At 37.1% G+C, this 21,601-nt stretch overlaps 4 protein-coding genes across 4 annotated transcripts; 2 read left to right on the top strand and 2 right to left on the bottom strand.

Moving 5' to 3' along the window:
* Positions 1-183: 183 nt before the first annotated feature.
* LOC119658125 lies at positions 184-3,974 on the bottom strand. Its single transcript, XM_038065394.1, has 3 exons — positions 2,871-3,974; positions 342-2,806; positions 184-263 (listed from the first exon to the last, which is right to left on the bottom strand). The coding sequence occupies exons 1-3, from the start codon at positions 3,803-3,805 to the stop codon at positions 184-186; spliced, it is 3,480 nt and encodes a 1,159-aa protein (XP_037921322.1). The 5' UTR covers positions 3,806-3,974.
* Positions 3,975-6,647: 2,673 nt separating this feature from the next.
* LOC119658124 lies at positions 6,648-10,107 on the top strand. Its single transcript, XM_038065392.1, has 3 exons — positions 6,648-7,420; positions 7,485-9,949; positions 10,028-10,107. The coding sequence occupies exons 1-3, from the start codon at positions 6,648-6,650 to the stop codon at positions 10,105-10,107; spliced, it is 3,318 nt and encodes a 1,105-aa protein (XP_037921320.1).
* Positions 10,108-12,353: 2,246 nt separating this feature from the next.
* Positions 12,354-12,722, bottom strand: LOC119658123 (short-chain collagen C4-like). Its single transcript, XM_038065391.1, has one exon. It carries the CDS (start codon positions 12,720-12,722, stop codon positions 12,354-12,356), a length of 369 nt encoding a protein of 122 aa, XP_037921319.1.
* Positions 12,723-17,080: 4,358 nt separating this feature from the next.
* On the top strand, positions 17,081-18,280 carry LOC119658122. Its single transcript, XM_038065390.1, has one exon. It carries the CDS (start codon positions 17,081-17,083, stop codon positions 18,278-18,280), a length of 1,200 nt encoding a protein of 399 aa, XP_037921318.1.
* Positions 18,281-21,601: the final 3,321 nt, after the last annotated feature.

Below are 21,601 nucleotides of genomic sequence, written 5' to 3'. Positions count from 1 at the left end.
CAATCGATTTGCGAAAACCAACTAATTGTATATTTACCATCATGAGATCTATTTATACTGCTCTGAACGATTGAAATTACCTACCCTTTCGGCTGCTCCTATTCCATAAAAAGAGAGAGAGAAAGAAAACTTTTTTTTTTCTAGTCTACATTTATTTATTATTATCATATGAATCATTTTATTTTAGTTTACATCCATTCTTATATTAAAATGTCCCCAAGCATATGTCCTAACCCCGTCCTCTCTTATGAATCGCTTATCATCTAAATAGTTTAATGCAATTTTATTAATACATTCTGTATACAAGTTATGCATCTTAGACCTAAATATAAACATGTTACCTCTAAATATTTTTTTTCTAAATAGACAATCCCGATAATCATCTAAACTTAAACCATCCATTATTATTTTCTTAACTCCTTTGGCTTTTTTAACAAAACCGTCATTTTCTACGCTAAATGAATACATTTTAGATCTTAATCCTATAAATTCTGTCATTATCTTACCATTATTTTCATCTTTCATCAAACCCAAGACTTTAGCATTTTTTTGAGGAATATTATATATATTATCGATAGCATATTCTGATGTATCAAATTGTGTATCAATATCAGACAAAATATCTTTGTACACATCTTCCGTTTCGATAGTGTAAATGAAACTGTCCGTATCCATGTAATTTAGAATGAGCTTATCATTATACTTAGGTTTCATATAATGATAGTGAAAATCATACATTTTCAGTTTGGATAGATCAAGCACAGTAAATCCCAAGTAAATTGGTTTGTCGTAACAAGTAAATACTCTATCCATTTGGATAGCTGCCATGTTTGGTGTAAATACAGCTGCGCTGTGAAAATTGGGTTTTGAAATAAGCACTCGAGCGCCTGAATGTCTGCCTCGACTCTCCCAATCGGTAACAATTTTTACGTCCTTTCTTTTGTCAACGTTTTCCATGGTTTTGCCATAAACTGCATTATTCAAAAGTTTGAAAAAATTTTTCTCGAAAGGATTTTTACTCATTTTCCTGTAATGGGTATTTAAATCGATATATTCCTTCAACCAACTGGATTGTTTAAACTGTAAAATCCTGTAGATGCGAGTCAGTTTCAAACCATTTTGAATGCATTGCTGCAGATTCCGATAGTGGATAACATATTTTTGCTTGTCTGTTAAATCCACAATCAGTTTGTTAGTTTTCGAATTATGCGGGATTTTATTTTCTGGACATAATGGCAAATCATTGTGCTCATCATGTTTTGATATTGGATACTCCAAATCAACTTCCAATATGTATCCAATATCCGAATCTGCTGCAATATTCAAAACATCAAAATCAACTATATTTTCAACCCACTTGAATTCAGCATAGGGAAGCGGCTGTGACATTGCCCATCCGTATAGATTATTAGCATCTACATACATTAAATATTTGGAAGGATCCTCTTCTTTATAATTTTTCATATATTTATTATTTGCAGTTGAATGGCGATGCGAACATTGCGTAATACCCCCCCTAATTCCTCTTTTCACAAAGTGATGCATTTCGATATCTGTAAGAAGCTCCAGTTTTATGGATGTAATTTTAAGCATGGCATCCCATGATAAGCCAGGAGTCGTATAATATTGACAAGGATCAAGTCCATATATATTTTTACAAACATTTCGAAAGTTTTCAAAAACATCTGTTAGAAGCAAAACATCTGTTTTCAGATACAACTCCAAATAGTCCCACATAACACCACAATTGAATTGCTTCCAAACATTGAGCGCATGTTGATAATCTGCTTCTTTGCACTCAGTGTTTGACATCTTATTGAAAAATTTCTCTCGAGATGGTAGAGAAGTTTCATTAAGCCGATCCCAAGAGTTTATATATTCATAAGGAAACACACCCTTTCGCGTAAGAAGACTGAATTTTTCGCCATCTCCATATACCCCTGAAACAGTTTTCAAATCTTTATGAGCCAGATTGTTTACGAGTGCATCAAGACTGCTATGCATGAATCTGAACGAATCCAAAAATCTTAATTCAATGGTTTCAGAATCATTAAGGGGTATTTTTTTGGAAAGCGACACGTACAGTTCCTTATTAATGGGTATTATTGAAATATCTCCATCAATGCTTGCCAGCTCCTTGACAAACAAATGACAATCATACCCTGAAAAGTTATGAAATAGAATTGGGAAGAATTTAGGAATCTGAAACAAAAGATTGCATGAGCTATGAGCCGGACCTCTATACTTTCCGGTAAAGTGGCAATGTTCGCGAACTCTATCACTATCCAGCGTTTTCTTACAAATGCAACATAGAGTTGCTTCTCTTTGCGTTTTTTCCTCATCTAAAGTCAAAGTATTTGACGATTTGGGTTTCTGAATATGATTTATATAGAGCCATTTTAAATCAGATACTAACGAATTAATAAATTTTTTAGGAGAATCTGGTCCCTTGTATATTCTAAACCTATCTAAATTAGAATTGTAACAACACTTAATATAGTAAGCAAAAGCACACGGTATATGCTCTTGAAGAGTTGTTGTTGACGCTGATGCTGGATCCGGCTGACAACTTTGAATATCTTGAAGTAGACATTCGAAATCTGCATAGACTACAAAAGGCACATCTATTTGCCTCTCGAAATGTCTATACTCCAACGTTGATTTCTCCGGGGACACCATTTTCGTGACAATTTTGCTGCAATCGTTTTCATGACTCTTCAGCTTTTCAGTTGAATAGAAATGCTGAAGACATTTGTTACATATAAATATTTTTGAGCAGTGCGATGTTTGTTGCTCTCGTATTAATCTAAGAAAAAAATAAAATATATGAAAGGCTCTGAAAGAAAGACTAATCTGTTATATTCTCTTACCTTGACATATCTTTAATCCAAATGTAGTGGTTTTTTTCTCCAAATTGCAGCAGCAGCAAGTTGATGTGGTGCACCTTTTCCTCCTTCGACAGGTGATAGGGACCCACAATCTTTTTCATTTCTGAATCATACCCGAATAAATTGATGCTGATTGAGGGATTCAGCTCCTCGAACACACTAATGTCTTTCACTTTAAGGGGGAAATCAAGCCCCCAAAAGTTTATAATTCGTCCATTTTTTAGCACTATTACACTATCTGTGATATCATCGATTTCATATGATGATGTTTTTTCCAAGTGAGTGTTCACGGGGTATAGGGCAGAAATGATGCTCCACTTGAAGCAATAAATATCTTTATTTCTTACATTCACACATGCACGTTTTTGGGCTATATACTTTGGGGATGGAATAAAATTCGTTCCCCGCAGTGGTTTGAACTCATTTAGGTTTAATTCGCAATGCGTTAACCTCAATAAAGCCCATCCACTGTCCTTCTCCTGAAACCCTTCCATTTTTTCCACTATTTGAGCCGTCATATTGTTAAACGCGGGCTCTATCTCATTAGCACTTAATATTGCATGCATTTTGGTATTGAAAGACTTGATGCTCACAACACTTTCACTGTCCTCATCCATTATTTTTATAAACTCCGCGAAAAGTTCAATATTAAATTTGAATGCCATGCGCTGCTCTAACGCATTACGAAGGTATTCCATCAAAGGAGCCTCCATCCTCTTTAAAAACTCTGTAGCATTCAAAAGAGCCTCGTCCATGTTTTCGTATACCAGGGTTTCGATCCGGTTACCAAAACAACCTTTCACTCTTTTCAGGTTGGCATCAATTGCCTCGGTCGCGTTTCGCTTGTGCGAATTTGTTCGCAGATGAAACTGCCACGACGAACTCCCTACCTCAATTTTACAAAATTCACAATACATAGTTAATAGATTTAGTTAATAGTTAATAAATTTTACGAAAAAAAAGTTTTATAACCCCCCGATAACAATCAATCAATCAATCAGTTTTTTGTTTTTATTGTCTACAAACACTTTGTACGCGCGGCAACACAAACACAGCCAGACACACACACACGCAAAATCACTTTTATCTTTATTATTATTATAACTTCACGTAACTTAACACGCAAATTCCAATTTATACCGACGGCAGCACACAATCAGCTTTTTTTTCTAGTTCGTTCGTTCATCCGTATTGACTTGCGCGAATTCGGTAGAAATTAACGTAACTCAACTATTTATATTAGTTTATTTGATAAGCGATTTCCATCACCCCAAGCAATACGGACATGGTACTCCAACGATTACCACTTATCAGTAACCACAAGAAAATCAGCCCGAGTACATTTTAATCTACAAAACCATCACTTTCAAACTTACAATATATTCACCTGCGGTTTAATATTCACACAGTCCCCAATATACATCAACTTGATAAGCGATTTCCCGTCACCCAAACAATTAGCACATGGCACCCAAACGATCGCCTCTTATCAGCAACCTCAGCAACAACAACAACAACAAACAAATCAGCCAAGTACATTTAAAATCTAGAAAAAACCATCATTTTCAAACTTACTACATATTCACCTGCGGTCTAATATTCACACGCTCCCAAATATGCCAACCTGATAAGCAATTCCCCATCACCCAAGCAATATGCACATGACATCCAACAACAACAAAAACGCACGCCGCCCCGCCCCGCCCCGCCCCGCCCCGCCCCGGCCCGGAACGAGGATCCCCGAACCCCCGCGGACGACGCCCTACGAACTACGCTTCCCTAAAAGTCGCCCCCGGCACGCGCCAAACCGGCCGCCCCTAACCACAACATTTTCATATGAAACTGGATTCGAACATACATGCCGTCTCAAAACCGCAAGATTTTTATATGAAAGTGGATTAGAACATACATATTTATACTACTGGCTTCTACTCACAGCGGCAATAAGAGCTTTCACTTTCTTACCTTCATCGAACGGTTTCCATGTTTCCACCTTCAACCAGATCTTGTTGTGCACCATCGAAACGTGACCGACAACTTGAACTTTTGATGGCGGCCCAATGCTGATCAGTCTTCTCTCTTTCGGTTAGCTTAGGCAGTTTTCTATTGCGATCTTGTAGGTTCAAATCTTCCCGATGTCAACGCTTCTCCTACACGTGATAGTAGGGGGTCATTTTCTTTTTGTTGTCGACCTTGGCAACTAGTATGCACTTCCCAATGGGACGAAATCAGTTTCTTTACAAAGTCCCTTCAAGCAATCCTTTTAATTTTTCACGATGCACAATTACAACTTCTTGCTTGGGTCTTTATACTCGAGGGGTCGTTGTTCATATCGCGCGTACTTCTTCGTCATTGACTTCTAACCTGCCGTCGTCGAGGCTCTACAGTTCGTTTCAGGCTTTGGTCTTCGAAATGTCCTTCTTGCAATCATATTGATCCATCGATCGCGTCCTAGAATTTCGAAATTCGCTGATCCTCTAATGCGCTGTTTTCTTCTCGGTTTTCCCACCGGTCCTCGCCCTTCTGCTCTCCCTTGGAATATCCTTTCAGGTATTCGTGTGACGTCCATTCGTTCAATGTTGCCAGTCCATAGCAACTTTAGTAGTATAAATATGTATGTTCTAATCCACTTTCATATAAAAATCTTGCGGTTTTGAGACGGCATGTATGTTCGAATCCAGTTTCATATGAAAATGTTGTGGTTAGGGGCGGCCGGTTTGGCGCGTGCCGGGGGCGACTTTTAGGGAAGCGTAGTTCGTAGGGCGTCGTCCGCGCGGGTTCGGGGATCCTCGTTCCGGGCCGGGGCGGGGCGGGGCGGGGCGGCGTGCGTTTTTGTTGTTGTTGGATGTCATGTGCGTATTGCTTGGGGTGATGGGGAATTGCTTATCAGGTTGGCATATTTGGGAGCGTGTGAATATTAGACCGCAGGTGAATATGTAGTAAGTTTGAAAATGATGGTTTTTTCTAGATTTTAAATGTACTTGGCTGATTTGTTTGTTGTTGTTGTTGTTGCTGAGGTTGCTGATAAGAGGCGATCGTTTGGGTGCCATGTGCTAATTGTTTGGGTGACGGGAAATCGCTTATCAAGTTGATGTATATTGGGGACTGTGTGAATATTAAACCGCAGGTGAATATATTGTAAGTTTGAAAGTGATGGTTTTGTAGATTAAAATGTACTCGGGCTGATTTTCTTGTGGTTACTGATAAGTGGTAATCGTTGGAGTACCATGTCCGTATTGCTTGGGGTGATGGAAATCGCTTATCAAATAAACTAATATAAATAGTTGAGTTACGTTAATTTCTACCGAATTCGCGCAAGTCAATACGGATGAACGAACGAACTAGAAAAAAAAGCTGATTGTGTGCTGCCGTCGGTATAAATTGGAATTTGCGTGTTAAGTTACGTGAAGTTATAATAATAATAAAGATAAAAGTGATTTTGCGTGTGTGTGTGTCTGGCTGTGTTTGTGTTGCCGCGCGTACAAAGTGTTTGTAGACAATAAAAACAAAAAACTGATTGATTGATTGATTGTTATCGGGGGGTTATAAAACTTTTTTTTCGTAAAATTTATTAACTATTAACTAAATCTATTAACTATGTATTGTGAATTTTGTAAAATTGAGGTAGGGAGTTCGTCGTGGCAGTTTCATCTGCGAACAAATTCGCACAAGCGAAACGCGACCGAGGCAATTGATGCCAACCTGAAAAGAGTGAAAGGTTGTTTTGGTAACCGGATCGAAACCCTGGTATACGAAAACATGGACGAGGCTCTTTTGAATGCTACAGAGTTTTTAAAGAGGATGGAGGCTCCTTTGATGGAATACCTTCGTAATGCGTTAGAGCAGCGCATGGCATTCAAATTTAATATTGAACTTTTCGCGGAGTTTATAAAAATAATGGATGAGGACAGTGAAAGTGTTGTGAGCATCAAGTCTTTCAATACCAAAATGCATGCAATATTAAGTGCTAATGAGATAGAGCCCGCGTTTAACAATATGACGGCTCAAATAGTGGAAAAAATGGAAGGGTTTCAGGAGAAGGACAGTGGATGGGCTTTATTGAGGTTAACGCATTGCGAATTAAACCTAAATGAGTTCAAACCACTGCGGGGAACGAATTTTATTCCATCCCCAAAGTATATAGCCCAAAAACGTGCATGTGTGAATGTAAGAAATAAAGATATTTATTGCTTCAAGTGGAGCATCATTTCTGCCCTATACCCCGTGAACACTCACTTGGAAAAAACATCATCATATGAAATCGATGATATCACAGATAGTGTAATAGTGCTAAAAAATGGACGAATTATAAACTTTTGGGGGCTTGATTTCCCCCTTAAAGTGAAAGACATTAGTGTGTTTGAGGAGCTGAATCCCTCAATCAGCATCAATTTATTCGGGTATGATTCAGAAATGAAAAAGATTGTGGGTCCCTATCACCTGTCGAAGGAGGAAAAGGTGCACCACATCAACTTGCTGCTGCTGCAATTTGGAGAAAAAAACCACTACATTTGGATTAAAGATATGTCAAGGTAAGAGAATATAACAGATTAGTCTTTCTTTCAGAGCCTTTCATATATTTTATTTTTTTCTTAGATTAATACGAGAGCAACAAACATCGCACTGCTCAAAAATATTTATATGTAACAAATGTCTTCAGCATTTCTATTCAACTGAAAAGCTGAAGAGTCATGAAAACGATTGCAGCAAAATTGTCACGAAAATGGTGTCCCCGGAGAAATCAACGTTGGAGTATAGACATTTCGAGAGGCAAATAGATGTGCCTTTTGTAGTCTATGCAGATTTCGAATGTCTACTTCAAGATATTCAAAGTTGTCAGCCGGATCCAGCATCAGCGTCAACAACAACTCTTCAAGAGCATATACCGTGTGCTTTTGCTTACTATATTAAGTGTTGTTACAATTCTAATTTAGATAGGTTTAGAATATACAAGGGACCAGATTCTCCTAAAAAATTTATTAATTCGTTAGTATCTGATTTAAAATGGCTCTATATAAATCATATTCAGAAACCCAAATCGTCAAATACTTTGACTTTAGATGAGGAAAAAACGCAAAGAGAAGCAACTCTATGTTGCATTTGTAAGAAAACGCTGGATAGTGATAGAGTTCGCGAACATTGCCACTTTACCGGAAAGTATAGAGGTCCGGCTCATAGCTCATGCAATCTTTTGTTTCAGATTCCTAAATTCTTCCCAATTCTATTTCATAACTTTTCAGGGTATGATTGTCATTTGTTTGTCAAGGAGCTGGCAAGCATTGATGGAGATATTTCAATAATACCCATTAATAAGGAACTGTACGTGTCGCTTTCCAAAAAAATACCCCTTAATGATTCTGAAACCATTGAATTAAGATTTTTGGATTCGTTCAGATTCATGCATAGCAGTCTTGATGCACTCGTAAACAATCTGGCTCATAAAGATTTGAAAACTGTTTCAGGGGTATATGGAGATGGCGAAAAATTCAGTCTTCTTACGCGAAAGGGTGTGTTTCCTTATGAATATATAAACTCTTGGGATCGGCTTAATGAAACTTCTCTACCATCTCGAGAGAAATTTTTCAATAAGATGTCAAACACTGAGTGCAAAGAAGCAGATTATCAACATGCGCTCAATGTTTGGAAGCAATTCAATTGTGGTGTTATGTGGGACTATTTGGAGTTGTATCTGAAAACAGATGTTTTGCTTCTAACAGATGTTTTTGAAAACTTTCGAAATGTTTGTAAAAATATATATGGACTTGATCCTTGTCAATATTATACGACTCCTGGCTTATCATGGGATGCCATGCTTAAAATTACATCCATAAAACTGGAGCTTCTTACAGATATCGAAATGCATCACTTTGTGAAAAGAGGAATTAGGGGGGGTATTACGCAATGTTCGCATCGCCATTCAACTGCAAATAATAAATATATGAAAAATTATAAAGAAGAGGATCCTTCCAAATATTTAATGTATGTAGATGCTAATAATCTATACGGATGGGCAATGTCACAGCCGCTTCCCTATGCTGAATTCAAGTGGGTTGAAAATATAGTTGATTTTGATGTTTTGAATATTGCAGCAGATTCGGATATTGGATACATATTGGAAGTTGATTTGGAGTATCCAATATCAAAACATGATGAGCACAATGATTTGCCATTATGTCCAGAAAATAAAATCCCGCATAATTCGAAAACTAACAAACTGATTGTGGATTTAACAGACAAGCAAAAATATGTTATCCACTATCGGAATCTGCAGCAATGCATTCAAAATGGTTTGAAACTGACTCGCATCTACAGGATTTTACAGTTTAAACAATCCAGTTGGTTGAAGGAATATATCGATTTAAATACCCATTACAGGAAAATGAGTAAAAATCCTTTCGAGAAAAATTTTTTCAAACTTTTGAATAATGCAGTTTATGGCAAAACCATGGAAAACGTTGACAAAAGAAAGGACGTAAAAATTGTTACCGATTGGGAGAGTCGAGGCAGACATTCAGGCGCTCGAGTGCTTATTTCAAAACCCAATTTTCACAGCGCAGCTGTATTTACACCAAACATGGCAGCTATCCAAATGGATAGAGTATTTACTTGTTACGACAAACCAATTTACTTGGGATTTACTGTGCTTGATCTATCCAAACTGAAAATGTATGATTTTCACTATCATTATATGAAACCTAAGTATAATGATAAGCTCATTCTAAATTACATGGATACGGACAGTTTCATTTACACTATCGAAACGGAAGATGTGTACAAAGATATTTTGTCTGATATTGATACACAATTTGATACATCAGAATATGCTATCGATAATATATATAATATTCCTCAAAAAAATGCTAAAGTCTTGGGTTTGATGAAAGATGAAAATAATGGTAAGATAATGACAGAATTTATAGGATTAAGATCTAAAATGTATTCATTTAGCGTAGAAAATGACGGTTTTGTTAAAAAAGCCAAAGGAGTTAAGAAAATAATAATGGATGGTTTAAGTTTAGATGATTATCGGGATTGTCTATTTAGAAAAAAAATATTTAGAGGTAACATGTTTATATTTAGGTCTAAGATGCATAACTTGTATACAGAATGTATTAATAAAATTGCATTAAACTATTTAGATGATAAGCGATTCATAAGAGAGGACGGGGTTAGGACATATGCTTGGGGACATTTTAATATAAGAATGGATGTAAACTAAAATAAAATGATTCATATGATAATAATAAATAAATGTAGACTAGAAAAAAAAAAGTTTTCTTTCTCTCTCTCTTTTTATGGAATAGGAGCAGCCGAAAGGGTAGGTAATTTCAATCGTTCAGAGCAGTATAAATAGATCTCATGATGGTAAATATACAATTAGTTGGTTTTCGCAAATCGATTGGAATAGAATGAAGTTTTTAGATATACTTCTTGTGTTAGGTTTTGGTGTGCCTTTTCTTTTAGGTAGCCCATTACCAGTGGTGAATCTTAATACCAACGAAAGTACAAACAATTTAGCGTTTAATCTCGTGCTACCTGATAACAATACAGCGCAAGTGACATTATCTTTTCGACTTATGACTGTTAGTACAGTTTCAACAGAAACGAACACGTCGTTTCAAAATGATGCCGATGTTGCTATTTCATCATCATCATCATGGCTGACGTCGACGTCAACAACAACAACAACAACAACAACAACAGAACCGTCTAGAAGATATGTTACAGTCGATGAAGCAATAGAAGGATTTCGGCAAGCTTTGATTAAGAAGGAAATGGAAATAGCTGGAATTATCGAGAGCGAAAATATTTTTTACAGGCACTTTAAATTAGAGTTCGATGATGACAAAATTTTAACAGTTCGATGTACATATGATAGCAACTATTCCATGCGCTCACTGAAAATCGCATGTTATGAATACCATGAGTTCGAAACCGAAAGAATACTCAGTAATGGCGAGGTTGAGTATATAAAACAGGCAGATCCAGACTATAGGAGCAATATAGAATTTCTGGACTTGAAGAAAATGAAGCAAACCTATTCTATGAGTATTGCTTGAACCGCGAACCTGTGCACAACGAATTAAAAAAATGGCGACGACGAATAAAAATAACAACGATGTGGACGACGACCTTCAACGTTCTATTGAGGAGTTGAAACAATTTTTTTGTACCAACAGATTGCTAATTCTTACGGAGCACTTTAACCAATTTATAAGCAGCTATACGTTTTTGAAACCATACGCTGAAATGTCGCAGAAAGTCAGCCAATTTGGAAAACATTACGTGAGCTGCCCGTGGGCATATGACGATGCAAAATGCGGACCAGACACTTGTGAATGTTATAGTGTTCGTAGGAGAATAAATGAAATGAAAAACCTTGTTCAGTTTTACAAAAGATTAACTAATAAATAAATTTTATTCTTCAATCAAAATTACAGTGTTTCATTGTGAATCTTAATATATCATATCCTTGGTATTTATCCAGGAATTGTGTTTCGTTGAGAACCCTAGCCACTTCACAAACGCTTGGTTACCATTCCTTTTCAATATTTTTTCCACAAGATAAATTGACGGATGCTCAGCTTTCAATAGTTCAGGCTCATAAAAACCACCTTCAATTTTATTTCCTTCGTAATCTTCTAATAGATATGTAACGGGATTGGTAATACGAATTTCGCGAATCTTGAAAATTTCCGTGGTCCAATTGGGTGTGTAGCCCTTTTCAAATACATGCTTGTATTTACTGATTCGAACATGATCACCCACATTATATTTAAATGGACCCATCACCTTAATGTTGTTGTATACGGTAGACAGGAGTAATTTTTCATTGGAACTATTCACAGCAGACGGAGCCATTTTAATTGTTCGGTGTTTTTTATTATTGTAGGCGTCAACTATATCATCGACTTGATTGATCCACTTGTAGTTTCCATTCATACTAAACTCTTTCCACATCATATTCTTTAGGGTACGATTGAATCGTTCAACAATTGATGCCTTAAGTGGACTATACGTAGAATAATGGTTTATTTGATATTTTGTCATAACATTTTTAAAATGTTTGTTGTAGAATTCTTTTCCGTCGTCTGTTTGTAGGTTTTTAGGAATGCGTCCTCGTTGGAGAATCTGTTCAATTGCTATAGCAACTTCTTTGCCCGTTTTTGTTTTAATGGAAGCCGTCCACGCAAACTTGGAAAACGTGTCGATGATCGTAAGAAGGAAACGGAACCCCGTATTGTCGCTAACATATGCTCCCATTTCAACTAAATCGGCCTGCCACAAGTCATCCAAACCTTTAATTATGACTGGTCGTCGGTTAAAATTTTTTCGAGCTGACCTATGTAATTCGTTTACTACTTGCCGTTTGCTCATTTTAGAATGAACTGAATTTCGTAATATGATTGATAGTTGTATTTGTTGTTGTTGTTTTCAAGGTATGACTTTGAACTGTCATCATCATTATAGTTTTGTAAGTTCGTCGATTTCAAGTTGAATTTGTCTGTCTATATATTCTTTGAGTTTCTCAATGTTAATATCAACGTAGTTCTTTGTAGAAGCATCAGCATCCTCAACGGGTTCTCCAAGATTCTTGAGTTGTTTGAATTTGATGTTGTAATCACCGCTTTCCGTTTTATTAAATCCCGCACCATGCAAACCTTGTAGACCATCCTTACCAGGTTTTCCTTCCGGACCTCGGGGACCCGAGGGCCCCTGCTGACCTATAGGACCTTGGGGACCTTGAGGACCCGGGGGTCCTTGAAGTCCTTGCAAACCACGTTTTCCTCCTCCAGTATCGTTTGAAAATCGACCAAATTTATCAACACCCATTTAATAAATGATGTGAGCTGCGTGTTTATTCTATTATTTGTGATTCTTTCAATTCTTCAATGATTGATATAATTTCATTGTTATGATTATTGTGACCGGCTTGCTGTGACGCAATGAGTAACCGCAATCGACTTACTAGTTCATTGGGATCATCCCAATATATATAGTCAATTTGTTTGTTAGACGTTTCCATTAAATTAGGGTTTTTGCATTTAATATTAGGGGTTCGTGTTAACCCTTTTCCTTCTTTTCTATTTAACAATTTAGAAATTATTCTTGTATATTTAAAGCTTCGATTTCCATTGATTTGACTGCTACTGTCATAAGAACGCCTGTGAGCATTAGAGTGTAGAAGAATACTTTTATAATTCTCTAAATCATCGTCGGAATATATTGTTTCATCTGGATACTTCATAAAAAGCAGTTCATATAAACCCCGACTTCCAATGTAAGATTTTTCATCTACAATTATATGATTATCATCGATTGCGAAATCTGAATTTCCTATTTTCCACTGATTTCCATTATTGTCATCCCTATATACCCCATAAACACTGTCAATTACAGATGGTTGATTTACATAGATATCTAGATATTGCTTAGCAATATCTGAAAAATGATTTTGCTTCAGGTATTCTCCCAGATATTCTTGTCCTTCCGGAGTGGCAACATATTGGCGAACAGCTTTTGTAGAAGAAGAAGAAGTGTTGGTGAGGTTAAGTTTCCGGTTAAACTTTGACTTAGGGGTTTCAAAAATGTGTTCATTTTCTTCATAGACACGATCTCTCTTTAATTCCTCATCTTTACATTTAATACGAGCTGATGAAGACTCTTCTTTGATCTTTGGTTTTTTTATGTCTTGTTCCTGCAATACTTTAGCTTTTTTAACAAATTCTTTGAGGGGTTCCGTGATGGGCTTAAATGTTTCTTCCAACTGAATCTCTGTTCCGGCTTTGTTAGCTTTCAGCTGTTGATATTTTTTCCTTATTGAATCGGTTGTCTTTACAATATCACTTAGCAACTGTTTGTCAAGCTTTGTTCTTTTCATTGTTTATGCAAACGGATGCAATCGGTCAAATTTCGAAATATATCTAAAATGTTTTGAAATATTCTTTCAATAGGTTCTAGTTTGATTTTGAACTGATTTTTGCAGCACCTAAATCGATTTGTTGTTTCTCTTTTGAATTGTTTGGAACTGTCCTCACTGTTGCTGCACTCAAACTGTATTGAACTGTTATCGAACTGTATTGAACAGCTATTGAGCTGCATCAAACTGGTCCTTTGAACTGAACTGCTTTGAACTGTTCGTGAACTGATTTTAACTGCTTTGAACTGCTCCTGGACTGCTTTGAACTGCTTCTGAACTGCTTTGAACTGCTTTGAACTGCTCTGAACTGCTCCTGAACTGCTCCTGAACTGATTTGAACTGCTCCTGAACTGCTAAGTTGGTAATGATGCTTTTAATAGATGTGGGGTTCTTTCCATACTGTGGATTTGCTTTTATAGTATTATGAATATATCGAATCCCTTTCGATATCGACCCTTCTCTAAAGAACTGTCTTTATCAATTACACAGAATCCATATTTATCATTCCAACATTCAGCACAAATGGTTCTAAACTGTTCGAAAGTCATATCGGTGTTTACGTGATCATTGTAAATGTGTCTTAAATTCATATCATCCTGTTTGAATATAATCAAAAAATTTGCGTTATCTCGAATAAGGTGTTTCGGTATTCTTGTATATGTTTGACACAGATAAAAGCTATCAATATTATGATGTCGTCCCATACAGAAATATGATCGAATATTCTCTTGTTTCTCGCTGGCAATATCATCGAAAATGAAAACAGAGTCAGATTTGGCTTCTTCAGGCGAAATCACTTCACTATTATTTGAGAATGTATAGAAGCCCAATCCGGAAATAGCTTTAACAGCCTGCTTCAAATGTTCATATTTGGGTTGATGTAATGATTTCGAGTAGATGTAAATATTTTCAAATTTTATACCATTTGGGTGCTTCAATAGAGAAAGCATAACGTTAGTTTTGCCGCAGTTAGAAGGACCCGTAATAATACCCCGAATATTATTAGGCAATAAATTGCTGTGTTTAGCTATACAGCTTTCATTTGTAATGTCAGTGTTTTCCACCACCAACCTTTGTTGTTGTTGTATAAACCGCATTATCAGTGCAACTAAACAACCAGACTGAAAGTAATTACGTTGTTGCAAAAAGTGTTATAGTCTGCGAGAGTTGTTGAACCGAGCAGGATTATACGCATACATAGACGCAAAGAGAACGGTCACTATAAAATGATTGATCATAAAAATAAATATACTAGTACAACACGAAAAGCGGTGAAAGGAAGAGGTGTGATTAATACCCTAATCAATAAACTTCCAATTGAACTGCATCTACCCGGTTATCAATACTGTGGTCCTGGTACAAAACTAAGCGAGCGGCTTGCTAGAGGTGATCCAGGAATAAACTTATTGGATCAAGCCTGTAAAGAGCATGATATTGGATATTCAAAATTTAAAGAAACGGCTGATCGTCATATATTAGATAAAATATTAGCTGAAAAGGCATGGCAACGAGTCAGATCAGCAGACGCAGGATTGTCAGAACGAGCTAACGCACTACTTGTAACCAACATGATGAAAGCTAAAGTAAAATTAGGAATGGGAATGAAGAATAAACCGAAATTTGGAACAATTGTTTCCAAAGTCCGAAGGATTGTCAAAAGAAAGAAACCCGACACAATGAAAGCGAGTATTAAAGTAGCCTTAGCTGCTGCAAAGAATATAACAAAGGGACGGAAGAAGACTCTCAAGACTCCAAGGATAATACCCATTCCTAAAGTTGGTGGAGTTCTACCTTTTCTAGTTCCTCTTTTCGCAGGATTATCTGCTATTGGTGCTTTATCAGGTGGAGCTGCGGGAATAGCGAAAGCTGTTAATGATGCTACCAATGCCAAAAAGACCTTAGAAGAAAAACAGCGTCATAACCAAAAAATGGAGGAGATAACATTAGGTCGAGGATTGCATTTAAAACCGTACAGAAAAGGATTAGGGTTGTTTTTGAATCCTGCTTCAAAAAACTTTTAAAAACGCTACCCAAGAGAGCATTAAATGAGAATGATTTAAAGAGATTCGCCAGATTCTTGTCAAACTTCAGAGGAGTTTTCATGCGAAATAATTTACCGAGGGGAGCTGCAAAGCAAAACGAATGTGGTATTGTAAATCTGGATAATATGCAGGGTTCTGGTACTCATTGGGTAGCATACAAAAAACAGAATCGATATGTGGAATACTTTGATAGTTTTGGAAATTTACCTCCACCGAAAGAGCTAATAGATTATCTAGGTTCTAATATAAAATACAACTACAATGCATATCAAAGCTACGACTCATATAACTGTGGACATTTATGTTTGAAATTTTTGTACAATCTTTTGTAAATTTTCAATGCATCTATGTAAATATATAAATACTTTTAAAACTGAAAATCAATCATTGTTTTATATGCTGCCATGGCACTTACATTAACTCTAAGTGGAAATTCATCCATTCTTACAACTGAATATTTTCCACCAATCGATTTACAAGGTGGTTACGTATGCGGACTTGTTGATTTTCAAACATATAATTCTATACCTAACGTGGATGAAAAAAATAATTTATTTCACATTGGGAAGCACATTATAGAAATACCCATTGGATCGTACGAAATTGATGATATTGCCAACTATCTGTATAAAGAACTAGCGAAGATCAATGACAAAATAATTCTTTTAATACAGGCTAATAATAATACACTCAAAAGTGAAATAAAGTCAAATGCTCCAATTTACTTCAATGAAGAAAGGTCCATTGGTCAATTGTTGGGATTCGCTAAACGAGAATTGAAAATCAATGAAAAACATACTTCTGATCTACCTGTGAGTATAAGTAAAGTGAACGTAATACGGATTGAGTGTAACATAGTTGGAAATTCTTACATCAACAATATTCCCTCACACACAATCCATGAATTCTCACCTGAAGTAGGACCAGGTTATAAAATAGTGGAGGTTCCTAGTAACGTCATTTATTTACCGGTAAGCCTTAAACGAATAAGCACGCTAACTCTTAAGCTGATTGATCAAAACGGAGATATAATAAACTTCAAAGGGGAAACAATAACGATTAGACTTCATTTGAAGCCCCAGGATGCTGCTATATAACGATGATAAATACCTGCCCGATAATGTAGATAGAACCAGTTCAATCAGAAAAATCGAACGAGCTAGACCGCGATTAACATTGCAAAATAAACAGTATCTAAAGTTATTGGGATTCAAATTGAAACAAAAATAATGAGCGATATCCTGAACGTTACACGTAAAATCAGTTTTGATAATAGTATATCAAAAATCGAATACCATAGCTACTCTCCATTCTTATCATCTTACAACTCCAGTGATGAAATCCGAATACCCATACAACAACAGGATTTGTGTATTTTGCCGAGTCAGAGTTTCATTTACATTGAAGGCGCCTTAACTAAAACAGATGGAACAATATCAGCACTAGCTAAATTGACGAATAATAGCGTAGCTTTCCTATTTGATGAGATAAGATATGAACTGAATGGAGTAGAAATCGATCGAAACAAAAATGTGGGAATAACATCGACGTTAAAAAATTATGTATCACTTAATGAAAACGAAAGTAAAATGCTTTATAATGCCGCTTGGTCACCGAACGAATCTATCACACCGTCAAGTGGTTACTTCAACTTTTCTATTCCGCTAAGAAAACTTTTGGGATTTGCCGAGGACTACAAGAAAATTATTGTAAACGCTAAACACGAGCTAATTTTGGTTCGCACAAGAAGCGATGAAAATGCATTTATTTCATCCACTGATAATGTACACATCAAAATTTTTAAACTACAGTGGAAGGTGCCCCATGTTAATCCCGATGGCGCTGAAAAATTGTCAATGTTGAAATATATTGAATCGGGACATCCGATTCAAATAAGCTTTCGAAATTGGGAACTGTACGAATATCCAGTTCTACCCACAACAACAGATCATGTGTGGAATGTGAAAACCACAGGTCAACTCGAAAAACCTCGATATGTTATTTTAGCTTTACAGACAAATCGAAAAAATCTCAAAGACAAAGATGCCAGCAAATTTGATCACTGTGATTTAACAAATATCAAAATACATTTAAACTCCGAATCGTATCCTTATGACGATATGAATATTAAATTTTCCCGTGATCGATTCGCTCTTCTCTATGATATGTACTGCAATTTTCAACAATCTTATTACGGTGTACAACCCCAGCCACTACTTTCACGAAGCGAATATAAGGAATCTGCACCAATTATAGTAATTGATTGTTCACGTCAAAATGAATCCATGAAATCTGGCTCAGTGGACATAAGGTTAGACATGAAAACATCTGTAGATGTGCCTGCCTTAACAACAGCTTACTGCTTGCTCCTACATGATCGTGTGATAGAGTACAACCCACTCACTTCTTCAGTTCAAAAACTTGTATAAAAACTATGGAAACTATAAATGTTAATCCAGTATCACGTTTACATTCTGCACGCAAGCAAACTGCACCATTTCATCACCATGACGATGATTTTCGTTATCGATATGCAAGGATTTAGAGGATGCAACAATGCTTTCATCATCAAAGAGTTAGCTGTCGTAAATGTAAACGAAAATTTTCATCGACACTTTATACTGAAACCTCCCTTCAGTTTTTCAACACTATCAAGAGAGCTGCAATCCCAGGCACACTGGGTATACGAAAATCATCATGGATTGAAATGGGAAGGTGGACTAACAACATTTTGGGAAGTGAAAGAATATTTACTTCTAAACATGAAAAATACAACCATCTACGTCAAAGGAACAGAGAAGAAAAAATGGCTGGATGATTTGCTGGGAAATATTGCACTAGTATTCAATGTGGAAGATCACAGCTGTCCGAATCTAAAATCACTGAAACAAAATTATCCCGACATGTTACGCTGTAATGCCCACAGCGGATGTTGCGCGCTACAAAACGCATTCCTTCTGAAAAAATTTATAACTCAAAATAATAATCAAATGTAATAAAAAGAAGTTTTCATTGTAAATAAATAAATTTTGTTTTTTTCTTTATTGTAAGTCATTTTTCTGTGAATAATAATAAATGTTCACATCTAAATCTACATTTTCATGGTTTATTATTATATATGAAGATGGAATTCCAAGTTTTTGGAATTGGCCGCACCGCTGCAACTCAAGGACAACTTCCCTGTATTGAAGTCGTCCAACACATTATCGCTACATTTACTATAGCGCGATGGTAAAAATAACCGCATAGTACCCTCCAAATCCACGACGATAGTCTGTCCATATCTATAGAAAAAGCAATGAAAAAAAGAACTTGTTAGCAGAAGAAAAGTTTAATTTTAAATTCTAACTTACCGTGTTTCCATTCTCTCGCCTCCAGTGATGTGGTACCGCTTTTCCACTTCCAACTCTGACGTTTTAATATAAATGAGCGGCTTGCAACCCAATAATTCGTTAATCGAATCCATCCTCTGCGGCAACTTTTCACTTATAACAAAATCTTTTCACCAATTCCACTATTTATATTAATTTGTCATCCAAACAATTAGCACATGGCGCTCAAACGATCACCTCTTATCACAACAACAACAAAATCAGCCAAGTAAATAAAATCTACAAAAAAAAAAAAAACCATCATTTTCAAACTTACTACATATTCACCCACGGTCTAATATTCACTCCCAAATACGTCAACCTGATAAGCAATTCCCCATCACCCAAGCAATACGCACATGACATCCAACAACAACAAAAACGCACGCCGCCCCGCCCCGCCCCGCCCCGCCCCGGCCCGGAACGAGGATCCCCGAACCCGCGCGGACGACGCCCTACGAACTACGCACCGCTAAAAGTCGCCCCCGGCACGCGCCAAACCGGCCGCCCCTAACCACAACATTTTCATATGAAACTGGATTCGAACATACATGCCGTCTCAAAACCGCAAGATTTTTATATGAAAGTGGATTAGAACATACATATTTATACTACTGTAGGGAGTTCAAAACAACGGCCAACGAACCGACCAATACCTAAACAAAACCCGCCCCGGCCCGGAACGAGGATCCCCGAACCCGCGCGGACGACGCCCTACGAACTACGCACCGCTAAAAGTCGCCCCCGGCACGCGCCAAACCGGCCGCCCCTAACCACAACATTTTCATATGAAACTGGATTCGAACATACATGCCGTCTCAAAACCGCAAGATTTTTATATGAAAGTGGATTAGAACATACATATTTATACTACTGTAGGGAGTTCAAAACAACGGCCAACGAACCGACCAATACCTAAACAAAACCCGCCCCGGCCCGGAACGAGGATCCCCGAACCCGCGCGGACGACGCCCTACGAACTACGCACCGCTAAAAGTCGCCCCCGGCACGCGCCAAACCGGCCGCCCCTAACCACAACATTTTCATATGAAACTGGATTCGAACATACATGCCGTCTCAAAACCGCAAGATTTTTATATGAAAGTGGATTAGAACATACATATTTATACTACTGTAGGGAGTTCAAAACAACGGCCAACGAACCGACCAATACCTAAACAAAACCCGCCCCGGCCCGGAACGAGGATCCCCGAACCCCCGCGGACGACGCCCTACGAACTACGCTTCCCTAAAAGTCGCCCCCGGCACGCGCCAAACCGGCCGCCCCTAACCACAACATTTTCATATGAAACTGGATTCGAACATACATGCCGTCTCAAAACCGCAAGATTTTTATATGAAAGTGGATTAGAACATACATATTTATACTACTAACTTTCGAAGTTTGATTATTCTTGGCAGGTCTTTTTTTACTCTTTTGAGAGTTTTTTAGTAAGAAAAATTAATTGGAATACATTTAAATTTAGCCATTATATTAGTCATATTCCGAGAAAATTGCGAAAATAAAAAATAAAAGAGTTACCCGACAATGTTCCGCAAAAAGTCTTAATATAATATTGTTGATTATTGTTATATTGTTAATAATATTGTTGATGGGTGTACTTTGTTGTTGTTGTTTTCAATAAATTTTGACAGCTCATCAAATTTACTTCTAAGGAAAATAAAGGGTGACTATTCCAGGTCAGACTTCTGTTCTGTTCTGTCATCCCTTACGCTTGGGTGTGGTTGATGACATTACGGGTTGTGAGGCTTATGGTTCTCTTTTGGACATAGCGCTTTTGTTCTGGTTATTCTGCGAAGCGACGTATGGTGTATGAACGCCTCCTTTTCTAAGTTGATTATAGCATTAGGTGCCGTGATAGCCAAGCAGCATATTTCAATTTTCTGCACTGTAACATTTTTTATTGTGGTTGTTTTTTCCTTCTGGATGATCTTTCACGCATAGTAGCATCCCACTTGAATAGCCATTTTGGCTTCTCTATACTTACATCGTTGTAAGTGGCGCCCAACGTTAGAGTTCATAAAACCGTACTTGTGACAAATAGCTTCCTCCGGCTGCAAACCTTGGTTTAACCAATGTGGATGTGCTCCACGTGCGCTTGGGTTCATGTTCTAGTTTTAAGGAAAATGTTTTCCCCCTTAAATCCAGTTTTCCTTTACCTAATTCCTACCCCACTAAGTAGAGTAGAGTGACCCGCTCTATTCTGTTTAGCACACCAGAAGTCGGAAAAAGGGGCCCTCGTAGTCAAGCGCTATACGGTATTCCCTCCAAACTTCTTGGAGACGTCTTTTGCTTTTTTGTGGATGTCGACTCTGCCATTATAAATTTTTTCAATCTTCCTCTTTTATTGAAAAATA

This window comes from Hermetia illucens, chromosome 5 (genome assembly GCF_905115235.1).
Source record: "Hermetia illucens chromosome 5, iHerIll2.2.curated.20191125, whole genome shotgun sequence".
Lineage (NCBI taxonomy): Eukaryota > Metazoa > Arthropoda > Insecta > Diptera > Stratiomyidae > Hermetia > Hermetia illucens.
Note: the sequence above shows the minus strand (reverse complement) of the source record. Positions and strands in the feature narration are given on the sequence as shown.

Bases quoted from the DNA above. Each gene is read 5' to 3' on its own strand.
- LOC119658125 (XM_038065394.1), bottom strand. From the start codon at position 3,805: ATGTATTGTGAATTTTGTAAAATTGAGGTAGGGAGTTCGTCGTGGCAG. The intron at 2,807-2,870 runs GTAAGAGAATAT...TTTTTTTCTTAG, and splicing joins TGGATTAAAGATATGTCAAG to ATTAATACGAGAGCAACAAA. The intron at 264-341 runs GTAACATGTTTA...TAAACTATTTAG, and splicing joins TAGAAAAAAAATATTTAGAG to ATGATAAGCGATTCATAAGA.
- LOC119658124 (XM_038065392.1), top strand. From the start codon at position 6,648: ATGGACGAGGCTCTTTTGAATGCTACAGAGTTTTTAAAGAGGATGGAG. The intron at 7,421-7,484 runs GTAAGAGAATAT...TTTTTTTCTTAG, and splicing joins TGGATTAAAGATATGTCAAG to ATTAATACGAGAGCAACAAA. The intron at 9,950-10,027 runs GTAACATGTTTA...TAAACTATTTAG, and splicing joins TAGAAAAAAAATATTTAGAG to ATGATAAGCGATTCATAAGA.
- LOC119658123 (XM_038065391.1), bottom strand. From the start codon at position 12,722: ATGGGTGTTGATAAATTTGGTCGATTTTCAAACGATACTGGAGGAGGA.
- LOC119658122 (XM_038065390.1), top strand. From the start codon at position 17,081: ATGAGCGATATCCTGAACGTTACACGTAAAATCAGTTTTGATAATAGT.